The sequence below is a fragment of the Bufo gargarizans genome, chromosome 4, assembly GCF_014858855.1.
Source record: "Bufo gargarizans isolate SCDJY-AF-19 chromosome 4, ASM1485885v1, whole genome shotgun sequence".
NCBI lineage: Eukaryota > Metazoa > Chordata > Amphibia > Anura > Bufonidae > Bufo > Bufo gargarizans.
The window spans coordinates 44,473,797-44,501,154 of record NC_058083.1 but is presented as its reverse complement, the minus strand read 5'-3'; the positions used below and the strand labels follow the sequence as shown (position 1 = coordinate 44,501,154).

Here is a 27,358-nt window from a genome sequence, read left to right as displayed (position 1 = left end):
GTAGTTCTATTCTTCTACATAGGAGGCAGTATTATAGTAGTTATATTCTTGTACATAGGAGGCAGTATTATAGTAGTTATATTCTTGTACATAGGAGCAGTATTATAGTAGTTATATTCTTGTACATAGGAGCAGTATTATAGTAGTTATATTCTTGTACATAGGATGTAGTATTATAGTAATATATTCTTGTACATAGGAGGTAGTATTATAGTAGCTATATTCTTGTACATAGGAGCAGTATTATAGTAGCTATATTCTTGTACATAGGAGCAGTATTATAGTAGTTATATTCTTGTACATAGGAGGCAGTATTATAGTAGTTATATTCTTGTACATAGGAGGCAGTATTATAGTAGTTATATTCTTGTACATAGGAGCAGTATTATATCAGTTATATTCTTGTACATAGGAGCAGTATTATAGTAGTTATATTCTTGTACATAGGAGCAGTATTATAGTAGTTATATTCTTGTACATAGGAGCAGTATTATAGTAGTTATATTCTTGTACATAGGAGCAGTATTATAGTAGTTATATTCTTGTACATAGGAGGCAGCATTATAGTAGTTCTATTCTTGTACATAGGAGCAGTATTATAGTAGTTCTATTCTTCTACATAGGAGGCAGCATTATAGTAGTTCTATTCTTGTACATAGGAGCAGTATTATAGTAGTTCTATTCTTCTACATAGGAGGCAGTATTATAGTAGTTATATTCTTGTACATAGGAGGCAGTATTATAGTAGTTATATTCTTGTACATAGGAGCAGTATTATAGTAGTTATATTCTTGTACATAGGAGCAGTATTATAGTAGTTATATTCTTGTACATAGGAGGCAGTATTATAGTAATATATTCTTGTACATAGGAGGTAGTATTATAGTAGCTATATTCTTGTACATAGGAGCAGTATTATAGTAGCTATATTCTTGTACATAGGAGGCAGTATTATAGTAGTTATATTCTTGTACATAGGAGCAGTATTATAGTAGCTATATTCTTGTACATAGGAGGCAGTATTATAGTAATATATTCTTGTACATAGGAGGTAGTATTATAGTAGCTATATTCTTGTACATAGGAGCAGTATTATAGTAGCTATATTCTTGTACATAGGAGGCAGTATTATAGTAGTTATATTCTTGTACATAGGAGCAGTATTATAGTAGTTATATTCTTGTACATAGGAGCAGTATTATAGTAGCTATATTCTTGTACATAGGAGGCAGTATTATAGTAATATATTCTTGTACATAGGAGGTAGTATTATAGTAGCTATATTCTTGTACATAGGAGCAGTATTATAGTAGTTATATTCTTGTACATAGGAGCAGTATTATAGTAGTTATATTCTTGTACATAGGAGGCAGTATTATAGTAGTTATATTCTTGTACATAGGAGGCAGTATTATAGTAGTTATATTCTTGTACATAGGAGGCAGTATTATAGTAGTTATATTCTTGTACATAGGAGGCAGTATTATAGTAGTTATATTCTTGTACATAGGAGGCAGTATTATAGTAGTTATATTCTTGTACATAGGAGGCAGTATTATAGTAGTTATATTCTTGTACATAGGAGGCAGTATTATAGTAGTTATATTCTTGTACATAGGAGGCAGTATTATAGTAGTTATATTCTTGTACATAGGGGCAGTATTATAGTAGTTATATTCTTGTACATAGGATGTAGTATTATAGTAGTTATATTCTTGTACATTTGGTTCAATGTCTGTTACCGGCCTTCATCTGCTTTACCAGCGACCAGTGCAGGAGATGGAGCTGCTTTACCTGACCATCTGATGTGTTATAATGCGCTCGTTGGGCTCTGCTATGTGGCTAACAGTTACATCCTAGACCTGTGATGGCTAACCTCCGGCACTCCAGCTATGGTAAAACTACAACTCCCAAGATGCAGACTCGCTTGGCTGGTCTCAGAACTCCACAGAAATGAATGAAGCATGCTGGGAGTTGTAGTTTCACCACAGCTGGAGTGCCGGAAGTTAGCCATCACTGCAACCTAGCTCCTTTTTGCTGTAGATGTTGACTCCTGGCAGGACATACAGTATGGCTAGCTTCTATACTCCTTAGTAGGGGTCAGAACCTTGTCTGATGGGATATTCTCTCTATGATGGGACAGATGTCCTGGAGAAGATGCTGCATGTCTGTGACTCCTCGGTGTGAAGCCTTCGTTCCTAGAGCTATGAGTCGAGGAGTGATCAAAGCACTTGCAATGTCTGACTGAAGTGTCAGCTCTTGTGGCTAATATGCTGAAGCCTTGTACCTTATTTATATATTATTATTTTTTTATGAATGCTCGTGAATGCCTGCATCTTGTGTTGGGTTTTATCTCTTTTATCTAAGTTGCTGTTTAGATTTAAATTCTTTAATGCCAAATAAAAGTAACTGAGCAGTCATGTATTGTGTATAGGTGTACAGGACGGTATAGAGGTACCAGTATATGCATGTATGCAGGTTGTATGGGTGTACAGGACGGTATAGAGGTACCAGTATATGTATGTATGCAGGTTGTATGGGTGTACAGGACGGTATAGAGGTATCAGTATATGTATGTATGCAGGGTGTATGGGTGTACAGGACGGTATAGAGGTACCAGTATATGCATGTATGCAGGTTGTATGGGTGTACAGGACGGTATAGAGGTACCAGTATATGCATGTATGCAGGTTGTATGGGTGTACAGGACGGTATAGAGGTACCAGTATATGTATGTATGCAGGTTGTATGGGTGTACAGGACGGTATAGAGGTATCAGTATATGTATGTATGCAGGGTGTATGGGTGTACAGGACGGTATAGAGGTACCAGTATATGCATGTATGCAGGTTGTATGGGTGTACAGGACGGTATAGAGGTACCAGTATATGTATGTATGCAGGTTGTATGGGTGTACAGGACGGTATAGAGGTATCAGTATATGTATGGGTGTACAGGACGGTATAGAGGTACCAGTATATGTATGTATGTATGCAGGTGTATGGGTGTAGAGGTATCGGTGTATGTATGTATGCAGGTGTATGGGTGTACAGGACGGTATAGAGGTACCAGTATATGTATGTATGCAGGTTGTATGGGTGTACAGGACGGTATAGAGGTACCAGTATATGCATGTATGCAGGTTGTATGGGTGTACAGGACGGTATAGAGGTACCAGTATATGTATGTATGCAGGTTGTATGGGTGTACAGGACGGTATAGAGGTATCAGTATATGTATGGGTGTACAGGACGGTATAGAGGTACCAGTATATGTATGTATGCAGGTGTATGGGTGTAGAGGTATCGGTGTATGTATGTATGCAGGTGTATGGGTGTACAGGACGGTATAGAGGTACCAGTATATGTATGTATGCAGGTTGTATGGGTGTACAGGACGGTATAGAGGTACCAGTATATGCATGTATGCAGGTTGTATGGGTGTACAGGACGGTATAGAGGTACCAGTATATGTATGTATGCAGGTTGTATGGGTGTACAGGACGGTATAGAGGTATCAGTATATGTATGGGTGTACAGGACGGTATAGAGGTACCAGTATATGTATGTATGTATGCAGGTGTATGGGTGTAGAGGTATCGGTGTATGTATGTATGCAGGTGTATGGGTGTACAGGACGGTATAGAGGTACCAGTATATGCATGTATGCAGGTTGTATGGGTGTACAGGACGGTATAGAGGTACCAGTATATGTATGTATGCAGGTTGTATGGGTGTACAGGACGGTATAGAGGTATCAGTATATGTATGGGTGTACAGGACGGTATAGAGGTACCAGTATATGTATGTATGTATGCAGGTGTATGGGTGTAGAGGTATCGGTGTATGTATGTATGCAGGTGTATGGGTGTACAGGACGGTATAGAGGTACCAGTATATGTATGTATGCAGGTTGTATGGGTGTACAGGACGGTATAGAGGTATCAGTATATGTATGTATGCAGGTTGTATGGGTGTACAGGACGGTATAGAGGTACCAGTATATGTATGTATGCAGGGTGTATGGGTGTACAGGACGGTATAGAGGTACCAGTATATGTATGTATGCAGGTTGTATGGGTGTACAGGACGGTATAGAGGTACCAGTATATGTATGTATGCAGGTTGTATGGGTGTACAGGACGGTATAGAGGTACCAGTATATGTATGTATGCAGGGTATATGGGTGTACAGGACGGTATAGAGGTGTCAGTATGTGTATGGGTGTACAGGACGGTATAGAGGTGTCAGTATGTGTATGGGTGTACAGGACGGTATAGAGGTACCAGTATATGTATGTATGTATGCAGGTGTATGGGTGTAGAGGTATCGGTGTATGTATGTATGCAGGTGTATGGGTGTACAGGACGGTATAGAGGTACCAGTATATGTATGTATGCAGGTTGTATGGGTGTACAGGACGGTATAGAGGTACCAGTATATGCATGTATGCAGGTTGTATGGGTGTACAGGACGGTATAGAGGTACCAGTATATGTATGTATGCAGGTTGTATGGGTGTACAGGACGGTATAGAGGTGTCAGTATGTGTATGGGTGTACAGGACGGTATAGAGCTGTCAGTATGGGTGTACAGGACGGTATAGAGGTGTCAGTATGGGTGTACAGGACGGTATAGAGGTGTCAGTATGTGTATGGGTGTACAGGACGGTATAGAGCTGTCAGTATGTGTATGGGTGTACAGGACGGTATAGAGCTGTCAGTATGTGTATGGGTGTACAGGACGGTATAGAGGTGTCAGTGTATGTATGTAGGTGTATGGGTGTACAGGACGGTATAGAGGTGTCAGTGTATGTATGTAGGTGTATGGGTGTACAGGACGGTATAGAGGTGTCAGTATGGGTGTACAGGACGGTATAGAGGTGTCAGTATGTGTATGGGTGTACAGGACGGTATAGAGCTGTCAGTATGTGTATGGGTGTACAGGACGGTATAGAGCTGTCAGTATGTGTATGGGTGTACAGGACGGTATAGAGGTGTCAGTGTATGTATGTAGGTGTATGGGTGTACAGGACGGTATAGAGGTGTCAGTGTATGTATGTAGGTGTATGGGTGTACAGGACGGTATAGAGGTGTCAGTATGGGTGTACAGGACGGTATAGAGCTGTCAGTATGTGTATGGGTGTACAGGACGGTATAGAGCTGTCAGTATGTGTATGGGTGTACAGGACGGTATAGAGGTGTCAGTGTATGTATGTAGGTGTATGGGTGTACAGGACGGTATAGAGGTGTCAGTGTATGTATGTAGGTGTATGGGTGTACAGGACGGTATAGAGGTGTCAGTGTATGTATGTAGGTGTATGGGTGTACAGGACGGTATAGAGGTGTCAGTGTATGTATGTAGGTGTATGGGTGTACAGGACGGTATAGAGCTGTCAGTGTATGTATGTAGGTGTATGGGTGTACAGGACGGTATAGAGGTATCAGTATATGTATGCAGGTGTATGGGTGTACAGGACGGTATAGAGCTGTCAGTATGTGTATGGGTGTACAGGACGGTATAGAAGTGTCAGTGTAGTATGCAGGTGTATGGGTGTACAGGACGGTATAGAGGTACCAGTATATGAGTATATCAGATAATATACAGCTGAGAGTATATGTATGGGAATATAGAGTAATGCAGAGCTGTCAGTAGATAGGAGTATAGAGTACTATGAGGCTGTTGCGTGCCCGTGGTGTACACTACATCTCCCAGCATGCAGTGCGGCCCTGTATACAGTGTCCCCCATACTCTGGAGAGCCTAAGTTGACTGTTCTGTACCCGGAGCGCTGATTGTTCTCCCCACCGCCTGTAGAGCAGTGTGCTGAGGAGCTGTGATCACATTACACGGCCAGCGCCTGCTCCTCGCGCTGCTCTCCTCATAATGGGAGCTGACAGATTGTTGCTATTCCATTTCTGAATTATTTGCAGTCCTAGCACTGCTTAAAGGCGCCGCTCCTGGCACAAATCATCTATTAGTGCTCCGATTGTCTTATTTCTCCTTCATCTTCTGAGAAGGACAGTCACTGCAGGCCGAGGAGCTGAGACATTACCTCGTTATGTTCCTGCTATTGTCCTGGTGATGCCCTAAAACATCCTGTATTATACTCCAGAGCTGCACTCACTATTCTGCTGGGTGCAGTCACTGTGTACATACATTACATTACTTATCCTGTACTGATCCTGAGTTACATCCTGTATTATACTCCAGAGCTGCACTCACTATTCTGCTGGTGCAGTCACTGTGTACATTCATTACATTACTTATCCTGTACTGATCCTGAGATACATCCTGTATTATACTCCAGAGCTGCACTCACTATTCTGCTGGTGCAGTCATTGTGTACATTCATTACATTACTTATCCTGTACTGATCCTGAGTTACATCCTGTATTATACTCCAGAGCTGCACTCACTATTCTGCTGGGTGCAGTCACTGTGTACATACATTACATTACTTATCCTGTACTGATCCTGAGTTACATCCTGTATTATACTGCAGAGCTGCACTCCCTATTCTGCTGGGTGCAGTCACTGTGTACATACATTACATTACTTATCCTGTACTGATCCTGAGTTACATCCTGTATTATACTCCAGAGCTGCACTCACTATTCTGCTGGTGCAGTCACTGTGTACATACATTACATTACTTATCCTGTACTGATCCTGAGTTACATCCTGTATTATACTCCAGAGCTGCACTCACTATTCTGCTGGTGGAGTCACTGTGTACATACATTACATTACTTATCCTGTACTGATCCTGAGTTACATCCTGTATTATACTCCAGAGCTGCACTCACTATTCTGCTGGTGCAGTCACTGTGTACATACATTACTTATCCTGTACTGATCCTGAGTTACATCCTGTATTATACTCCAGAGCTGCACTCACTATTCTATTAAAAGCATAAATATCAAAATTATTAAACGTTCTCTCGGATTTGAATAATAAAAGTAATGAGAAGGTTATGTAAAAAAAAAAATGTGTAACCAAGTTATCGTTTTTTTACGGTAAATTCACTTTATCCAGTACACGTCCTACAACGTAAAGTAATGCCCATGTTTTTTGTATTCTCGCACCTGTCACTTCCTGAAATAATTTGTGACATTGATTAACTGCGGGGAAATTGTTGTTTTGCATTTTGCCGTAATTAAATTGAATTAAATAAAACTCTGAGGTGTCCGACAAGTGCCGCTCCTTCCACCAAGACCTCGGACGTCTCCGGTTTGAGAAAAATAAAGTTCTGATCCTTGGAAGACGCCTGAGTGGAGGGGTCCCATGTTCAGCGCTCGTCAGTGTAATTACTCTTATACACTGGTATAACACGGGCGCTGACGTACTGTTTTATCTCCCGCCAGGAAAAAGCTCGGCTTCGTTTTGTGAAATGTTTTTGTTTTATTTATTTTTCTGTTATTTTGCACGTTGTTACGTTGGGCAATGAACTGACTCTGTGATAACTGAAGGGCCCTTGAAGGCGACGCTTCCTGCCTCTCGGCTCCCAGCGACTTTCACCGCGCAGCGTTTAACCCCCTCTTAGCCGGAGCAGACGTCAATCCGGAAGGTTCGGCGTGTAAATGTCAGACGTCGTCTGTGGCTTTGTCTCCCCCTCCTCCTCCTCCCGCTCGCTTGAAGTCCTGCTGCCTTGTTTTTCAATTAGCTGCTATCTCAGACAGCCCTATTGACATCCATCTCTATACCTAGGAGATTCTTCCCGTGTCTCGTTTTTTTTTTCTTCTCTTCCCGAGATGCAGCATTTCTGCCAAGTCTGAGTAATCTTTATTCCGAATCTGTCCTCCGCGCTCCGATGCATTGTTTCCCTGCGCCGCCCTCCCGCTTCTCTTCCTGGCAGGTGGCATTTTGAGGCTTGTACCCCACACAGGTACTCGGTCATTTCTGGTGCGTCTGAGAAGAATAAGTGAAATGAGTAGATGAAGAAGAAGAAGAATCCAAGGGCGACTCTTCTTGTATGTGTATATGGGGAAGCTGGGCGACTTCCAGCATGGCCGCTGTTTGCAGCCCCCCACAGGGGTTGTCGCCCAGTTGTGCTCTAGTCCCGAGCAGCAGATTCTTAGGGAAACGCAACCATTCCGGTGTCTGGGAAGGCTTTGTGACCGTCCCTTGGATGGGGCCCAGCTTTATAGGAAGCCTTTATATAACATACGGAATTTGCGTTTTACGTATATGTAATGGATTTGTTTTTAATGTTCTTTTTACTTTACTTCTGCAGGTTCTTCTGGTTACTGAGGACGCAAGGGACCAGCAAGTGTTTCCCGAAAGGGCCGCGTAGCCGCTTCCTTGGATCGGATCTTCTCTGTCCCCGGCATGGTGCCCGGCCGTGGCTGGCCTCGCCTATGATCCTGCTGATATGCGTCCATCTGCAGACGGAAGTGTCCTGAGGTCAGCAGCTTCCTGCGTCTTCCTAGGCTTCTGCTTTTACCTTTGTGTTATTACTTTGCAGTATATTATATGTATGTAAATTTTTCTAAAACTTTCTCAAGCAATCTCTCCCCAGTTATTAAAGGGGGTCTTCCACTCTCTACATCAGGGGTCAGCAACCTTCGGCACCGCAGAACTACAACTCCCAGCATGCACACTTGCTAAAGGAGGATTCTGGGAGTAGTAGTTTCAGAACAGCTGGAGTGCCGGAGGTTGCTGGCCTTTGCTCTAGATATTGCCGACCTGTCTTTAGGATAGGCCATCAGTACCTGATTGGTGGTCCGACACCTGTCACGCCCGCCGATCACCTGTGAGCAGATGGTGTCAGAAAGTAGAACCAGGAGCAGTGAGCTCTGTCCGCTCCGTGGTGGCTGTGCCATAACAAGAGACCCTAGCCATTCACAATAGTAGTGATCCATAAAATCAGGGAGAGGTGGAGGCTGGAGCTAGCGCGCTTTTGGGTATTAGAGTATTATATTGAAGCTAGAATTAAAAGCCAAGTTTTATGATGACAGGTAACAGACATATGTTATAATAAGGCAGTCTATAGTCCTAAAAAGACTAATTGTAAATAATTAGGTTACTATTTAGGGCTCATGCACACGACAGTATGTATTTTGCGGTCCAAAAAATATAGAAGACGTCCATGTCACACCTGTATTGTATCCGTTTCTTTGGCGGATCCTTTGTAACAATGCCTAACCTTGTCTGCAAGACTGACAAGAATAGAACATGTTCTGTCCTTTTTGTAGAACGGCCATGCGGTTATACGGAAACAGAATGCACATGGAGTCGTTTCCGTGTGTTTTTTTTTTTTTTTTTTTTTTTTTGTTTTTGTTTTTAGCACCCATTGAAATGAATGGTTCCGCATACGGGCCACCCCTCTGGGTGCTGGCCACGGCGGTACCCTCCTCCTCTCCTCTGGGTGCTGGCCACGGGGGTACCCTCCTCCTCTCCTCTGGGTGCTGGCCACGGGGGTACCCTCCTCCTCTCCTCTGGGTGCTGGCCACGGGGGTACCCTCCCCCTCTCCTCTGGGCGCTGGCCAGGGGGGTACCCTCCCCCTCTCCTCTGGGCGCTGGCCAGGGGGGTACCCTCCCCCTCTCCTCTGGGCGCTGGCCAGGGGGGTACCCTCCCCCTCTCCTCTGGGCGCTGGCCAGGGGGGTACCCTCCCCCTCTCCTCTGGGCGCTGGCCAGGGGGGTACCCTCCCCCTCTCCTCTGGGCGCTGGCCAGGGGGGTACCCTCCCCCTCTCCTCTGGGCGCTGGCCAGGGGGGTACCCTCCCCCTCTCCTCTGGGCGCTGGCCAGGGGGGTACCCTCCCCCTCTCCTCTGGGCGCTGGCCAGGGGGGTACCCTCCCCCTCTCCTCTGGGCGCTGGCCAGGGGGGTACCCTCCCCCTCTCCTCTGGGCGCTGGCCAGGGGGGTACCCTCCCCCTCTCCTCTGGGCGCTGGCCAGGGGGGTACCCTCCCCCTCTCCTCTGGGCGCTGGCCAGGGGGGTACCCTCCCCTAGCTTGTCTACTGCTTTAGGAAGTCTACCTCTGGTTCATTTGTTCTGCAGGGACGTATTAACAGTGTCTTGTCCGCTCCTCTGGACGCTGGCCAAGGGGGCGCCTTCTTCTCTTCTGTATGCTGGGGCTGCACCTTCCTCTCCTCTGGGCACTGGCCTGTGGGGCACCCTCCTCGCCGTTGGCCAGGGGGCACCCTTACCTGGCTTCTCCACTGCTTTACTAAGTCTAGCTCTCGTTCAGTTGCTCTGCAGGGACATATTAGCAGGGATGTAATGACGGGAATTACTCTGAGCAGATTACGGGGCCCTGGGACTATTTACAGGCAGGTTGTTTGTACACCACCATGCTTCACCGCTGTTTAAATAAATGCACTTTCATTAAGTTGTTTGCATGGCCGCTGATCAGACGCTCATTTTCTGCCTGGCTGCTTTATTCAGCGCCTCCTGCCCCATAACAGGAGCTGATCGTCCATTCACACCCATCATTACATGGACTCTGAGACGGGCAGCGCGCCTCGTCCTCTGCCCATCACCGCTTCCCATCACAGTTTGAGCTTTGAAATTGAGATTTTACGGTTCAGCTCCCCGTGGGGTAAATATTTCTGAGCTCGTGTTACTAATTACCACGTCCATCCGAGACTGACTCGCCTGCATTGGCGATGTACCTGAAAAGCACGTAGAGGGGGGACAGGAGATGCGTACCTGAAGAGCCCTTAGAAATACGTTGTGGAGCAATGTTTCCAGTATAGGCACTACGTTGGACCTACCTGTGTCATCAGGACAGAGACAGCAAGCAGAGGTCTTGTAAATGGTGTGCAATTAAAACGGACTATATCAGACCGCTGCAAAGACCAGCTTAATATTTCAGCCGCCTGGGGTGGGGGTCGTTCACATGAAGCAGAGCTGGATGCGCGCACACCCCGTAGAAATCACTCGACGTATAGCTGTAGTGATGAAGAGACGGGATGTCCCGCCCTGTATGTCTCACTCGGGGCCCATTCACATGTCCGTAGTGTATTGCAGATCCGCAAATGTTCAATTTTTTTTCCGGAGCCGCAGATCTGAAGATCTAGGGCGCGCTCCAGGTAAACGGATGCAGACCCATTCTACGGACGTGTGAATGGACCCTCATATTGTGCCCACAATTAACCCTCGACGCCTGGGCCCCCCAATATCCCGAGCTGGCTCAGGTTTGGATTTTCTACTTCTCACCAGGCTTCAAACGGAAGATACATTTGAGGGTTTTGATGCCAGGCAGCCCCCGTCTTGTCCTTGGCAGTGAGACAATGAGATTCCTGATGCCTCTATTGTAAGCAGCGGCTGCTATATTTAAGCTGCTGTCACTGTATAATAGGCCGGGAGGCGGAGGAGGGGGGGGATCCTCGCTAATGATGAGGATGTTGCTCCTCTTCCTTTCCTTTTTGTCCATTTCCCCTATTTTTTCTTTGTCTGTTTTCTCTCGCTTTAATTTTGGTATCTGAATAAATATGAAATCTTCAAATAATCTCTCAAAACCGTTCTCCCTCCCCCTTGAACTTCTCACCACCAGGAGCTGAGATGTCTGTGGTCTTAAAGGGACGCAAACATTTTTTTAAAGAACACTTCCCATGACGTGCTGCTTTTCCCTTGTATCTGCTAGATTATCATTGATAGAAAAATATGTCTTCAGTCTGTGTCCCAGGAAGGCAGCCATTGTTTCTTCCCTTCCTTCTGCGAGTGCGTATCAGACAGGAAGCTGAGTGATGGGTGGGGCTTAGATGAGGGGTGGGGCTTAGACGGCTCCTCTGCAGGTAGTCATTGATTGGGAGCTTCCCTGTACAGTCCTGCTTTCTTCCTATGTGATAATCGCACGGCCTGCTCTGACTTTCCCTCTCCGGGGATCAGGAGGCCATGGTCGTACGTTCAGGATGCTTTCGGGATTTAGACGCTGACGTTTCGCTCGTTCACATGCAGCAGTAAGAAATCGGTGCAGAATAATGAGTGTGCGGCAGTTTTCAGGTACATGGCATATTAAAGGGGTTGGCCCATCTTGGGACATTGATGGCATACGGGAAATACAATGAGGATCATCTGCTTCAGAAATCCCAGCGTAAACCTTTATTTTTGACGAGGATTATTTGAAGAATCCTTGGCCTGCTGCAAATCTGAGCCCTGTGATGATCGTCACTACCAAATCTGAGCCCTGTGATGATCGTCACTACCAAATCTGAGCCCTGTGATGATCGTCACTACCAAATCTGACCCCCGGCGATGATCATCGTTCCCATATGGGACCCCCGGCGATGATCATCGTTCCCATATGGGACCCCCGGCGATGATCATCGGACCCCCGGCGATGATCATCGTTCCCATATCGGACCCCCGGCGATGATGCTGAAATCCTACATGCACCATCTCTTTCCCCCTGCATCCGAACATGGGGGGGGGGGGGGGGCAGTCGAGAGTCTACTACTGTTTTTGTTTCAATTCCTCACCATTTTCAAGAGCTCTGCTTGTTGTCAGTGAATGAGGACACTTGTCTGCACACAGCTGGTCCTGCTCTCATCTGAGAAGTGATACAATGGTATCCAGTGTAGACCATGGAGCTCAGCACATCGGCAGCGGCTGCACAGTCTCTGCTACAATGTATCAGTCTGGAGTCGCAGAGCATTGTCTGCACTGGATACCATTGTATCACGTCCCAGCTGTGCACAGGATCACTGGTTTCATTGTTCTGGCTGATCAGTGAGTTGTCTCCAGAGTTCCTCTTCTTCCTACGATGTCTGAAAAGGTTTACTTTTCCCTTTATCCTTTTGTTGTAGTTTAATTACCGAGCCCTCATTAATCAGACCGTGCCCTGTATACACCACACGGGTGACCAGACACGGCGCTCACTCGGATGCCCCGCTGCCGCTCACTCGGCACTCACACCCGCTGCCGTCTCATAACCTCGTCTTAAAGGGTTTCCCAAGTTTTCTGGATTCTTAAAGCCGCAGCACGGTCATTATTCATCGGTTTTATTTTTCCGGAAGTACACCATTCACAGGTATTGCTGGCGGGAGGCTGCTGCCTGTGTAAATCAGTGGTCACATTCACTGACAGCAAACGATTATCTTGAAAATTTGTGAGAAATTGAAGTTTGTTAGGGAGCTGCAGAACAGCAATTTAAAGGGGTTTTCTGGGTTTATGGTTCTGATGGCCGATCCCCAGAATTGATGGATGTCCCATTCGGCACCATCAGCCGTTGGGCTAACTCCACTTTTTTATTTTATTTTTTTAAACAAGAAATGGCCACACTGGTTCAGAAACCCCCAGAGATCATAATCTGTGAGATCTGGACAGTCTGTGTTAAATTCTCCTGCGGTGCCACCACAGGGCAAATGAAGCATTACACAGCGCCCCGTTACATGCATGGGCATAATGGGGGGCCTTTATCATACACCAGCATTTTACACTCCTGCGCATGCTTCATCATAAATTTGGTGCATCCTCTTAATGGGATACTCCGGTTGTATAAGGTGAAATCATGGCGTCATGAACAGTTCTGCAACTTTTATAAGATCCCTTGTGTTTTAGTTCCTCACCCTTTTTCAAGATCTGTTTTCTGTCAGTGAATGGAAACACTATTTTAGTCTCTGTTCAGAGAAAGAAACCTGACGGATCTTCTTATTAGGCAAATTGGACCCCTCAGGAACCAGGACCTGGGAGAGGGAAATAAATTGCCATCAGTTTGCAATGAAGGGTACAGATGGGTGTTACCAGTTTGGGGGGTGGGGGGCTTGTCATTGTACAGTCTGGCAGCAGTGATTGGATAATAGATTGTGAATGGGACACACCCGCAACTGGTAACACCCAGCTGGACCTTCTTAGCAAACTGCTAGCAATTAATTGACAACTTCTGGAAGGAATAATAGAGGAATGGCACAACACAGAGTGATAACAATCCTGGAGCATCTGTTCTTGTTATACGGGGAATGCAACCGACAGAGGTGAGGGCACAATGAAGTATTGTACAAGGAGAAGTAGGAAACTTTGAGAGTCCTTGAGTCAGGTCAGGAATGTGGAGATAAGACGCCGGTAGTGGGAATAAGAAGGGAGTGGAAGACTCTGTCCTGTCCCTAATAGAGGCCATCACTGTAACCATAGTTGATGATCTGTGGGGGTCTGCTCTGTTTGTCAGGGGCACTTCATTGTCAACCAAGCACAGCGCCAGACATTGTATAGTGGCTGTGCTTGGTATTGCAGGGCAATCCCATTGAGTACATGTGAGCACCCTCGGAAGAGGCCGCAGCACCTGGCTCAGTGGCTTTTTCAAACAGCTGAACAGCAAGGGGTCGATATGATTAATGACGTCTCCTGATGACAGGTCCTCAACATCAACACTTGTAAAGAGGCCGACCTCCAAAACGGGTCCCTGAAGGTGAAGGAGAGCGTGGTATTCTCAGCATTCATTTCTAGGAGGTCCCCTGTAAATGAATGGAGAGAGCACCGCTCTATTCACTTGTATGGGACTGCTGGAAAACCTGAACCAGCATTCGCCTATTTTTGGAACCTCCATAAAAATAAGTGGAGGGCGGCTACGCTGTTCTCTGCTCAGCTCGGGTGTCCTGTTCTGGAGATGGGTGTGGGTCCCACCTCTGGTGGTCCTAGCGATACTCCACTCATGTCCCAGATAGCACAACCCCTTTAAGGCTCCATTCACACATCCGCAATTGTGGTCTGCATCCGTTCCCCAGTTGTGCAGAACGGGTGTGGACCCATTCATTCTCTATGGGGACGGAATGGATGCGGACAGCACACAGAGTGCTATCCGCATTTACGGAGCGCGCCGCCAATCTTTCAGTCCGCGGCTCCGGAAAAAAATAGACATGTCCTATTCTTGTCCGCAATTGCAGACAAGAATAGACATTTCTATGGGGGGTGCCGGCCGGGTGTATTGCGGATCCGCAATACACTACGGATGTGTGAATGGACCCGAACTGTCTGGACTCCATACTGGTACATTTTACCTGCACTGATACATTGTAACAGACTATCAGGTCAGGAGAGACTTGTGCTGATGTTGAACTCACAGAGGATTGCTTTGTATGGCTGCAGTCATAACAACCTTCTTAGGGCTCTTTCACACCTGCGTTCTTTTCTTCCGGCATAGAGTTCCGTCGTCGGGGCTCTATGCCGGAAGAATCCTGATCAGGATTATCCCAATGCATTCTGAATGGAGAGAAATCCGTTCAGGATGCATCAGGATGTCTTCCGTTCCGGACCGGAACGTTTTTTGGCCAGAGAAAATACCGCAGCATGCTGCACTTTTTGCTCCGGCCAAAAATCCTGAACACTTGCCACAAGGCCGGATCCGGAATTAATGCCCATTGAAAGGCATTGATCCGGATCCGGCCTTAAGCTAAACGCCGTTTCAGCGCATTGCCGGATCCGACGTTTAGCTTTTTCTGAATGGTTACCATGGCTGCCGGGACGCTAAAGTCCTGGCAGCCATGGTAAAGTGTAGTGGGGAGCGGGGGAGCAGCATACTTACCTCCCGGGGGGCTCCAGAGTGACGTCAGGGCGCCCCATGCGCATGGGGCGCTCTGACGTCATTCTGGAGCGCCCCGGGAGCCGCACGGACTGTAAGTATACCGCTCCCGCGCTCCCCACTACTACTATGGCAACCAGGACTTTAATAGCGTCCTGGCTGCCATAGTAACACTGAACGCATTTTGAAGACGGTTCCGTCTTCAAATGCTTTCAGTTCACTTTCATTTTTCCGGATCCGGCGTGTAATTCCGGCAAATGGAGTACACGCCGGATCCGGACAACGCAAGTGTGAAAGAGCCCTTAAAGGGCTTGTCCAGGATTTTGATATTGACAGCCTGCAGTATCAGATCAGCAGGGGTCAGACACTCCGCACCCCCCCTGCCGATCAGCTGTTTATTTCTTGTACCGGAAGTCGGCGCCAGAACTCCACAGCTCCATCCGAAAGCGGTAACTGCAGCGCTGCTTCCATTGATGGAGGACAGGCCATCTATATACAATTCCTGGACAACCCCTTTAATGGATGGTTGCATGCAGAGGATGAAAACCTGTCCCCTTAAAGCAGAGGGTTTGTTACAGTTGTATCCAATCTAAACCATCTGGTCTGAGGGCTGATACATTGTAATGCACTATCACAGCAGGAGGATAACTTGTCCTCTCAGAGGATTGCCTGAGGATACAATTGTTGCAAACCCTCAGCTGTGAGCCATATTAGGCCTTTGTAGACTGTTTCATTCATTGACCTCTATGGCCGGCTCTGTCTGGATCATACCCGGCCTCCACCCTCCTAACTCGTCTTTGTCTTCTTCCAGTCTGCCAGAAACCATGTCCCATTATACGGATGAACCCAGATTTACCATAGAGCAGATAGACCTGCTCCAGCGCCTCCGACGCACGGGAATGACCAAACACGAGATCCTTCACGCCCTGGAGACGTTGGAGCGCCTGGACCAAGAACACAGCGATAAGTTTGGAAGACGAACCACCTACGGGAGCAACACCTACAGCAACAGCACCAACACCATCCCCGCCACGTCCTCCACCGCCTCAACACAGACCCTCCACTGCGGCATGTCCCCGTCCCCCAGCAACAGCTGTGACACGTCCCCGCAGCCCTGCACTACCAACCAGAACGGGAGAGAGAGCAGCGAGAGGCTTCCGACCTCCAACGGCAAACTGTCCCCAACACGCTACCACACCAACAGCATCGGCCCCAGGTCGTACAGCTTCGAGGCTTCCGAGGAGGATCTGGACATAGACGACAAGGTGGAGGAGCTCATGAGGTTGGTGCACACATTGCAAACACCTAACGGCTGGCTCACATTCATTCTAACACGTACAGATCCCTTCTAAATTCTTTAGTCTCCCATTCTTGTCCACAGGATACTGTACACATAGCTAATCAGTGTGGGCCCACCAGTCACGAAAACAGGGCGTCCTGTGACTCCTCATGTGAATGGAGTGGCAGGTTGTGCATGAGCACTGCTGATCATAAATGCCAGAGCTCGGCCGCCTCCAGCAGTCCCATAGAGAATGCACATACACAACCTGCCGTTTTATGCATACTGGGGCACAGGACCCCTCTACTGGTGGAGGTCCCAGCAGTCGGACCCTCACCGATCAATTACGTATCCTGTAAACAGGGGGTAAAGTTTAGAACTGGGCACAACCCAGGTGGACAACCAATTCGGCTGCCATTGGAGCTTCGACAGGGATCAGGTCCAACTTACTAGCACTATGCAGTGGCCATACACCCCTTCTCCCAGCATGCGTGATCCTTTTTTCCACCATCATCTCTCACCCACAGAGAGATGGAAATCTTCACAATAAGCGACTGTTTGCATCTTAAGAGGACGACTCGGACTCTTTTTTTTTTTTTTTTTTTACTGGGAATTTTTAGCTTTCAGACGGACTAAGGCCTCGTGCACACAGCAGGTGTGCAATACATGGGCACCGGCCATTTGCATCCTGCATCACGGATGCGGACCCATTCACTTGCATGGGTCTGCAATCCGGAATGTCCAGTGCGGAATGGAGGCACTGAACCCCACATCAGCACTATGGAGTGTTTCCGTGGGGTTTCTCTCTGCACCGCAAAAAAATAGAACATTTAAAAAATGTTTGCGGTGCAGACGGATCACGGACCCATTCAAGTTGAATGGGTCTAGATCCGTGCGGATTCCGCAGACTGCTGTTGCCCGTGCATTGGGAACCGCAAATTGCTGTCCCCAATGCACGGAACGGCCGTGTGCATGAACCCTAACCCTAAGTTCACACCTGAGCGTTTTACAGCGCGTTCCTACGTGCTGTAAAACGCTCAACAAGAAGAAACCAATGCTTCCCTATGGGAATGGTTCTCACCTGGGCGTTTTACAGCGCGTACGATCGCGCTGTAAAACGCCCGACGCTCAAACAAGTTCTTGAGCTTTTTTGGGGCGTTTTGTCGCGCGTTCCCGCACATAGATATTCGGGAACGAGTGACAGTGTGTTCGCCTGTCTCTGTATGCGCGATTGTAAACGCCGGTACAATCGCGCATACAGAGCGCTCCTTTCAGAACGCTCAGGTGTGAACCCAGGGTAAGACTGAGAAATTTCCACTTGGCTCCCGATACGGTTACATCCTCCTACCACATCACGCAGCCCCCTCCACGTCCGGCCCTATTCTGATTTATTATTGGAGTTTTGCCCAAGAACAAAGCTGTATATCTGAGCCAATCTCTTTCTAATTGGGTTTCGTTCACTTTTTAAGCTGTATTGTGTTTGACAATTGACACCACCGCTGGTCTCCAGTGACTAAATCATACTCTGAAGCCTTCAAGACTGATATTGGTGGCCCAGTCACCTGTCCATCTTGGGTTTGACGCCATGGTTGATCACGTTGAGATGACTGCGTGCTTGGACCACATTTTGCTGGCGTTTCAGTCAGTGAGGGAGATTTATCAACACTGACGTACCCATACTCCAGTCTGGGTGCACCTATTTATTAAGAGGCAGATCTGCTCTGCCAGACATGGGGCTGGTGCAGACTTTACCTATAACATAAGCCGTGAATGGAGGAACCGATCCCAACTGTAAGATCCCCTTGGTTGATGTGGCGAAACCAACCTCGCCACGGTGTTTTGGAGGGGGCTGTTTGCCAGCCTCTTGCCTCAGGATTATGGCCCATACTAACTTTAAAGGAGAAGACAGACCGGCCGCACAACTTTAATCTGTCTTTGGAATTGTATTTTATGTTATTATGCGTTCGGTTAAATGGTATGTTATGTGAGGGTACCCAGATAGCTAATAGTATTGTATTCGTGTATTCTGAGTGCCATTCACCTAATGATATGCACTCAGACTTGAGCGATCTGGGGATATGTTAAATGTCTGTGTTTGCTGTGGGGGTGTGCCATTGTGTGTTTGGGTGGTGATTCCTGTCCTGTTGTCTCCACATGTGTATTGGCAATTTCCCTTTGTCCTGAGACATAATTGGATTGCTCCTCGGGTGTCGCCAGGGCAGAGAGGAGGAAACCATGATGCATTGTGGGGATGTGTTGTGTCTGTGTATCCTGAATTGCTGCATATCTGTCCTGTGTCACAGTCTCCCTTCTGGTCCCCTAAGGGCGTGGCCACCAGATGGGGACCTGCATAAATATGGGCGAGTAGCCCTCAATAAAGTGTTCCTGTTTTATCCTTCATCATGTTGAGACTGGTGTTTGGATAACTGATCAAAACTGGGGGATTGCTATACGCTGAAGATTTGCTATACTCCCCTGGCTATAACTACTAGCTCTTGTAAGAGCTGTTCCTGCTCTCTGGATTTAGGAGAGGTTCACCTTGTCGTAGGTCCAGGGTGGGTAGGAGACACTAAGACCTCAACCAAGCTACGGCGGTTCGCGGGGTCTGCAGTGCGTACGGTGTCAAGTGGAGTGCTTGGTGTCCTCGGAAAGCACTAGGAGCATCTAGCAACAGAGGTACTCAGTCGGGGTGCCAGGTGATCCGTTACAGACGCCATGGTCAAGATTGAACAGGACTTGGTGTTCCCCGGTCATGCGATTGAGGACCCCTGAACAGTCAGCCTTGGGGGCCTAAAGAGGAATCGAGGGCTGTTTGTACTATTAGCCTGCTATTACTTTGCCCTTATATCCTGTGTCATAGTGATGCAGATTATAATGTATGCTAGAACTTGATAAATATACAATTTGTAAGATGCAAAACAGCGATCCGTAGTGTGCTTATTTGCACCTGCACATTTTAGATTTTTTTGATTTTAATTTTTTGTGAAAAAAGACCTGCAGTTAGTGGTAGTAAGGGTACTTTCACACTTGCGTTGTTTGATTCTGTCAGGCAGTTCCGTTGCCTGAACTGCCTGCCTGATCAGGCAAACTGTATGCAAACGCATGTAATTTTTTCTGACCAGGCATTTTTCAGACTGATCAGGATCCTGATCAGTCTGAAAAATGCCTGATCAGTCAGAAAAATGCATTGCAATACCGAATTCGTTTTTCCGGTGTCATCAGGCAAAACGGATCAGGTATTTTTTTTTTTTCTCACTTTAAAGGACGGATACGGTACTAATGCATTCCTATGGAAAAAAAATTATCCGGCATTCACTCAAGTCTTGCGTTTTTTTTTCGCCAGAGATAAAACCGTAGCATGCTGCAGTTTTCTCTTTTTGCCTGATCAGTCAAAATGACTGAACTGAAGACATCCTGATGCATCCTGAACGGATTACTCTCCATTCAGAATGCATGGGGATATGCCTGATCAGTTCTTTTCCGGTATAGGGCCCCTGTGACGGAACTCAGCGCCGGAAAAGAAAAACGCTAATGTGAAAGTACCCTTAGATATATATATTTCAGTTGGTGTCGATTTAGAATTTGCACGAAAGCACCATCTGCATCTGTGCATTTTGCAACCACTGAGCACCGATCAGTAATGTCAATTACTGATAGCGTCTGCTCAGTTTGCACTGCCAATTTTTTATTTATTTTATTTTTTTTGTGCAGAAAATACTTTTTTGTATTTCATTTTTTTATTTTTCCCTTCACTCCTAAAATTTACCGTAATTTCTAATTTATTACAAGCCCCTGCACGTGTGAAAACACAACATACACACCCCTCACACTAAAAAAAGGTTTACACATTTCACACCCCAATAAAATAAGAATGGCCCGTCCATCCCAAGGAGTTTACTCCACTGAAGAGGCTTTCGCCATTCTTGCCTCCGATACTGAGACTGCCAATGAAGGAGAAGAGGATACCACTTTCCTCTACTCCTCTACCCCCTCATCATCATAATCATCATCTGCTGATGAAGGACCGTCTAGAAGGCGCCCCAGGGTAGCGGCGGAGGCAGCCCCCCAGAAAGACCCCACACCTTGAGAATTATCAGCCCCAAATTCCTGAGTTTGTGGGCAGCTCAGGAATTCAGATAGACTGTGCGGGCTTTACTAAAATTGATTTCTTTTTTTTTTTTTTTTGTTCTTTTTCTCTGAAGATTTTATAAATTTGATGGTAACCCAAACAAATTTATTTCCCAGCACCCCACATCGCCATACGCTAGACCCCAAGGTTGGACCCCAGTAAAAGCAGCAGAGATGATGACCTTTTTGGGGCTCTTGCTCAATATGGGCCTAGTAAAAAAAACTAAGATTACTCAGTATTGGAGTGCGATGTCTTGTACCACACTCCAGTTCACAGTAATACTATGGCCTGTAATCGATTCCAATCAATACTGAAGTTTTTGCATTACAACGATAATGCACAGTGCCCACCCCAGAATGACCCCGCATTTGACCATCTGTTCAAAATTAGGCCCGTCCTTGACCACTTTAACGCAAAGTTTTCAGAAGTGTACACCCCAAAATGTCTGCATAGACAAATCCCTATTACTGTTCAAAGGGAGGGTACACTCACAAGTTCTGGGTTTATGAAGGGATGGACACCCGGATTGAACCCCCAGAATGCCCCCTAGGGCGGGCACCGATCACTGCAGGGGTCCGGCAGTCCCTGGTAGCCGGGCCCCTGCTGTATCTGCCGGCATTGCTGTAAAAGCCGATGTCGAGCGGATTAACCCCTTCTATGCCGCGGTCCGCGCTGACCACAACATAGAAGGGGTTTGTGTCGGGTGAGGAAGCGCATCGAATCCTCGCGCTGCTGTGGCGGGGACTCGATGTGTCAAAAGGCTGCCCAATCCCCTGCACGCCATCGGTACCTGCCTTCTACGGGTGCCCAGGAGATCCAGCTCAGGCCCGTCTCCTAGGCAACCTGTTAGTGTACTACTCACTGTAGTACACTAACAGGCAATGCATTACAATACAGATATATTGTAAAGCATTGCAGAGGGGATCAGACCCCCAAAAGTGAATGTCAGAAATAAAGAAAAAAAAAGTTTTTAAGTAAAAAAAAAAAAAAAAAAACACCCCTTTTTCCCTTATTTTATAATAACAAACAGAAAAAATAACCCACACATATTAGGTATCGTGTCCGTAATGACCGGCTCTTTAAATATATCACATGCTCCACCCTGTCCGATAAACACCATAAAAAAAATAAAAACCTGTAAAAAAAAAAAATGCCATTTTTGTCACCTTACATCACAAACACCAAGCGATCATAAAATACTTATGTCCCGCAAAATGGTATCTATAATACTGTTACCTCATCCCGCAAAAAATGAGCCCCTACCTAAGACAATCGCCCAGAAAATAAAAAAACTATAGCTCTGTCAGAACATGGAGACACTAAAACATCTGTCAGATGCGCCCCCCCCATCACCCCAGTATAATAAACATTGGTGGCGCAGTGGGCAGTGCCACCTCCTCCAATTGATCGCGTAGCTGTCGGTCTCCTGTTCTTTCTTCAGGACCTGTGGTGACGTCACTGAGCTCATCACATGGTCCATTACCATGGTGTTGGATCATGTGATGTACCATGTGATCAGCACAGTGATATCACCACAGGGGGGGGGGGCGCACTGCGCCACCAATGTTTATTATACTGGGGTGTGTATGTTTATTATATTGACCTTCTACTTAGCATTCTACTTAGGCTACTTTCACACTAGCGTTCGATCGGATCCGTTCTGAACGGATCCACTCATATTAATGCAGACGGTGGCTCCGTTCAGAATGGATCCGTCTGCATTATAACTTAGAAAATTTTTCTAAGTGTGAAAGTAGCCTGAGCGGATCCGTTCAGACTTTACATTGAAAGTCAATGGGGGACGGATCCGCTTGAAGATTGAGCCATATGGTGTCATCTTCAAGCGGATCCGTCCCCATTGACTTGCATTGTAAGTCGGAACGGATCCGCTCGCCTCCGCACGGCCAGGCGGACACCCGAACGCTGCAAGCAGCATTCAGGTGTCCGCTCACTGAGCGGAGCGGAGGCTGAGCGCTGGCAGGCTGATGCATTCTCAGTGGATCCGCCTTCACTGAGAATGCATTAAGGCCAGACGGCTGCGTTCAGGGCCGCTCGTGAGCCCCTTCAAACGGAGCTCACGAGCGGACACCTGAACGCAGGTGTGAAAGTAGCCTTAGAATGCTATTATTTTCCCTTATGTTTAATCATATTTTATTATTTTTGAAAAAATTATAAAGTACGATACAGCAAAAGAAACGCCTACACACTAGGAGCTCTATATGAGGTCATAATAATTCTGAGACATAAAGGTACAATATGAGTTCACAGAAAAAAATATGACAAATCAGTTTTCATATATCAACGAACAATCCATAAACCCACTTGGCCTCAGATCCTTGGACTATAAAGCAAAAAGACGGAGAAGGAAAGAAAAGAAGAGAAAGGGAAGAAAGGCAGAGGAAAAATGGGAGGTGGAGGAGAGAGGTAAAGGGTGGTGAGTCGAGTACATTGTGGGTCTCTAGCATTATTTTCCCTTATAACCATGTTATAAGGGAAAATAATACAGTGAATAGACTTTCATCCTAGCAACCATGCGTGAAAATCGCACCGCATCCGCACTTGCTTGCGATTTTCACGCAGCCCCATTAACTTCTATGGGGCCTGTGTTGCGTGAAAAAGGCACAATATAGAGCATGCTGCGATTTTCACGCAATGCACAAGTGATGCGTGAAAATCACCGCTCATGTGAACAGCTTCATAGAAGTGAATGGGTCCGGATTCAGTGCGGGTGCAATACATTCACCTCACGCATTGCACCCGCGCGGAAATCTCGCCCATGTGAAAGGGGCCTAAGGGTGAATAGGACAAGGGTTCCAGCCCCTAAGGGGGCTAATAGGAAGTAAAAAAAACACAAACACTAAGGCTACTTTCACACTTGCGGCAGTGTGATCCGGCAAGCAGTTCCGTCGTCGGAACTGCATGCCGGATCCGCCGATCTAGATGTGACTGAAAGCATTTGTGAGACGCATCCGGATGCGGATCCGTCTCACAAATGCATTGCAAGAACAAATCCATCTCTCAGCTTGTCATGCGGACAGACGGATCCGTCTTGTATCTTTTTACACATTTTTACCGGATCCTGCATTCCGGTATTTTGAATGCCGGATCTGGCACTAATACATTCCTATGGGGAAAAATGCCGGATCTGGCATTCAGGCAAGTCTTCAGTTTTTTTCGCCGGAGATAAAACCGTAGCATGCTGCGGTTTTTATCTTTTGCCTGATCAGTCAAAATGACTGAACTGATGCATCCTTAACAGATTACTCTCCATTCAGACTGCATGGGGATATGCCTGATCAGTTCTTTTCCGGTATAGAGCCCCTGTGACGGAACTCTATGCCGGAAATGAAAAACGCTAGTGGGAAAGTACCCTAAAATATTAAGTTTAAATCCCCCCTTTCACAATAATTTAAATAAATAAAAATATTACATAGCGCTGCGTCTAAAAAGTCCAAACTATTAAATTATTTAAAAATATCTCCTATGCAGTGAGCATTTGCCCTTTTTTTTAGTCGCCTTGTCACCCCAAAAAATAGGATAGGACTGTTCTATTATGGGCCGAACTTTTTATAAAATGCGAAATGCACGTGGCTTTTTTTGTTTGTTTTATTTATTTATTTTTGCACGGTATTGAGTATCGCAATACTTTTTTATGGTGACGAAAGCGAATCAAAATTTTGGTATCGAAACGACCCTACGCCGATCTGATCGGCGTAGCGTTGTCACGATACCAACATTTTGATTCTTTTTCGATTTGGCGACTAAAAATTTAATTTGGTTCCTAAATTTTTCAGTTCAGGAGCCAATGGCTACTAGGTATTTTTTTTTAGTCTGGAGCACTGTACCTTAGTGGAGGAAGCTGAGGGAATAGTGACTAGATCCCAAGAATTTTACTAAGACCTGTATAGATCTATGGTGAAATATACCCGCCCCGAATTGGATAACTATTTTCAGGAAGTTAGTTACCCACAGCTAACCATGATGCAGAGAGCTTCTAGATGGACAGAGAACACTAGATTCAGATTGCTGTAAAAGGATTAACCCTGGGGAAATCACCTGGTCCAGATGGCCCCCCACTAGAAGTATACTCAAAGTACATTGACGTTCTGGTACCACAACTGCATAAGATGTATCTGGCAGCACATCTCAAAGCCAACATATTAGTCAATGGTACAAACTCGGCATCATTCAATCTAAGTAGAGGCACTCGGCAGGGGATGCCTCCTCTCACCCCTCCTGTTTGCAGTAGAACACCTTGCTCGTAGAATCTGACAGGATACTGTGTTTAGGAGGATATCTATAGGGGGGAGAGAGGATAGGTTTATATGCCGATGACTTGATACTGTTTATGGATGATGTGGAGTCTTCCTTACCAAGGACAATAGACCTTATTGACCGCTTTGGTCCCTTTTCAGGTCGCCGCATAAACTGTTCTAAATCGGCCCTCATGCCACTTTGGACAACTGATTGGCCATCAGTATACCACAATCTTCCTGTAGTGGATTACTTTAAGTACCTAGGTATTGTTATCCCCAAAGACCCACTTATGTCCTTTACTAAAAAACATTGCTACTATTGAATAATTTTTTGTTAACAAGTTCAGGTCCTGGAAAACCCTTCTCTTATCTATAATGGGTAGACTAAGGCCTCGTTCACACTTCAGTGTTTGGTCAGTGATTTCCATCAGTGATTTGTGAGCCAAAACCAGGTGCAACTCTAAACACAGAACAGGAGCAGATCTTCCCCTTCTACCTCATGTCTGTGGAGGCTCCACTTCTGGTTTTGGCTCACAAATCACTGATGGAAATCACTGACCAAACACTGAAGTGTGAACGAGGCCTAAACCTTATTAAAATGGTCTTGTTGCCCAAGGATCTCTACTTATTGGAACACGCATGCGCGCCTATACCGTGCAGTTTCTTTGACCGCTTAAACTCCTTGGTGACTGCCTTTGTATGATGGACAGTCAGGAGTAAACTTGCTTTACATATCCTGCAAAGACCCAAACAGCAGGGAGGAGCGGCTTTGCCTGATTTCTATTTATCCTTCCTGGCTGGTCAGGTGAGACACCTCGCACTTTGGGTATCATCGACTGCAGAATACTATTTACAACTATCTACATTGTGGCCAATACTGGAGAGTATCTTCTTATTCCCAAGACATGCCCTCCCCTTGCATAGGCCACAGGGATCTCAAACTGCGGCCCTCCAGCTGTTGCTAAACTACAACTCCCACAATGCCCGGAAAGCCTACAGGTATCGGCCTACAGCAGGGCATTGTGGGAGTTGTAGTTTTGCAATAGCTGGAGGGCCGCAGTTTGAGATGCCTGGGCTAGCACATCAGGTGTGGAGTGCTGCAAAACTCCAGCACTACAAAGATTTTGCAGATGTCATCCCACTATGGGATAACCCAATGTTTCCTCACTTGCAGAATTATAAAGGGGCGAAAATATGGAGAGAATATGGAATACTTACCGTGAAAGATTTATATGACAATGGGGTCTTACGTTCTTTTGTGCAACTGCAGGAAAAATTTGGAATCTTGCGCACTCACTTTTTTTTTTTTTTTTAGATATCTACAAGTGCGCCACGCTCTCCACGCACAGTTTCAGGATAGTACACGAGCCATATCGACGTATCCACTGATAGGGATACTTAATACACAAGGAACCAGGGGAATTATATCCGCTCTATATACTCACCTATTGAGCAACCAAAAGACTTTACACCCTTTGACGGTTGAAACAAAATGGCGGGAAATCATCCCTCATTTATCTGCAGAAGACTGGCAGGAGGCATTGGAGTCTCCCTTAAAGGGTTAACCCTCTATTAATAATAGGCTAATACAACTATTTATTCTACATAGATGTTACCTTACCCCGACCAGATTGTATAAGATGGGCAGAGTACCACACACTAGGTGTCATAGAAGTGCACAGACAAACGCCGATTTCTGGCATATGATGTGGGAATGTAGCTTCATTAATTCTTTCTGGCAAGAAGTTGTTAATGCTTTATCCACTATGATCCCCATCCCGATCCCTTTTTGTTCAAAGGTGTCCCTACTGGGGATACCGGATGATAGGTATCTATCAATCCATCCTATTGTATGTACTGATGCCATACCTTCTTGTTTATACTTCAATAAAACGAGTTTAAAAAAAAAAATTGAAAAAAAAGTGGCACAAATGTAAGGGGTTCTCCTGTCCCATATTGATTTTTTTATTCTTTTTTTTTAGCTGGCCACAGTACCCCAAACACTGGATATTTCTGGCCTAATATACCTGTTTTTCATGCCAGCGCCTTTCTTTCCCTGTCCTCAGCATCACTGCATTCTGGCAGGATGTTTACATGCAGGACTTCCTGCTTTCATCAGCTTCCTGCTGGGTTTTCTGACCAATCCCAGTGTGTCTTTCAGGGCTTGCTACGTCTAGCTGTCATGGAGGGAAGGTGTGACTATTGCCGAGAAAACTGTGTAGCAACTGGAGCAAGCC

At 46.1% G+C, this 27,358-nt stretch overlaps 1 protein-coding gene across 9 annotated transcripts in view; it reads left to right on the top strand.

The window, feature by feature from the left end:
* The window catches only part of HMBOX1 (homeobox containing 1), a 78,640-nt gene that overhangs the window by 28,722 nt on the left and 22,560 nt on the right, over nucleotides 1-27,358 (top strand). For all 9 annotated transcript variants that reach the window (XM_044289512.1, XM_044289511.1, XM_044289510.1 and 6 more), the window contains exons 2-3: nucleotides 8,234-8,403; nucleotides 16,269-16,739. In XM_044289512.1, coding sequence (XP_044145447.1) covers nucleotides 8,372-8,403; nucleotides 16,269-16,739 — 503 coding nt within the window. In that variant the 5' untranslated portion in view covers nucleotides 8,234-8,371. The remainder of the gene's footprint in view (nucleotides 1-8,233; nucleotides 8,404-16,268; nucleotides 16,740-27,358) is intronic.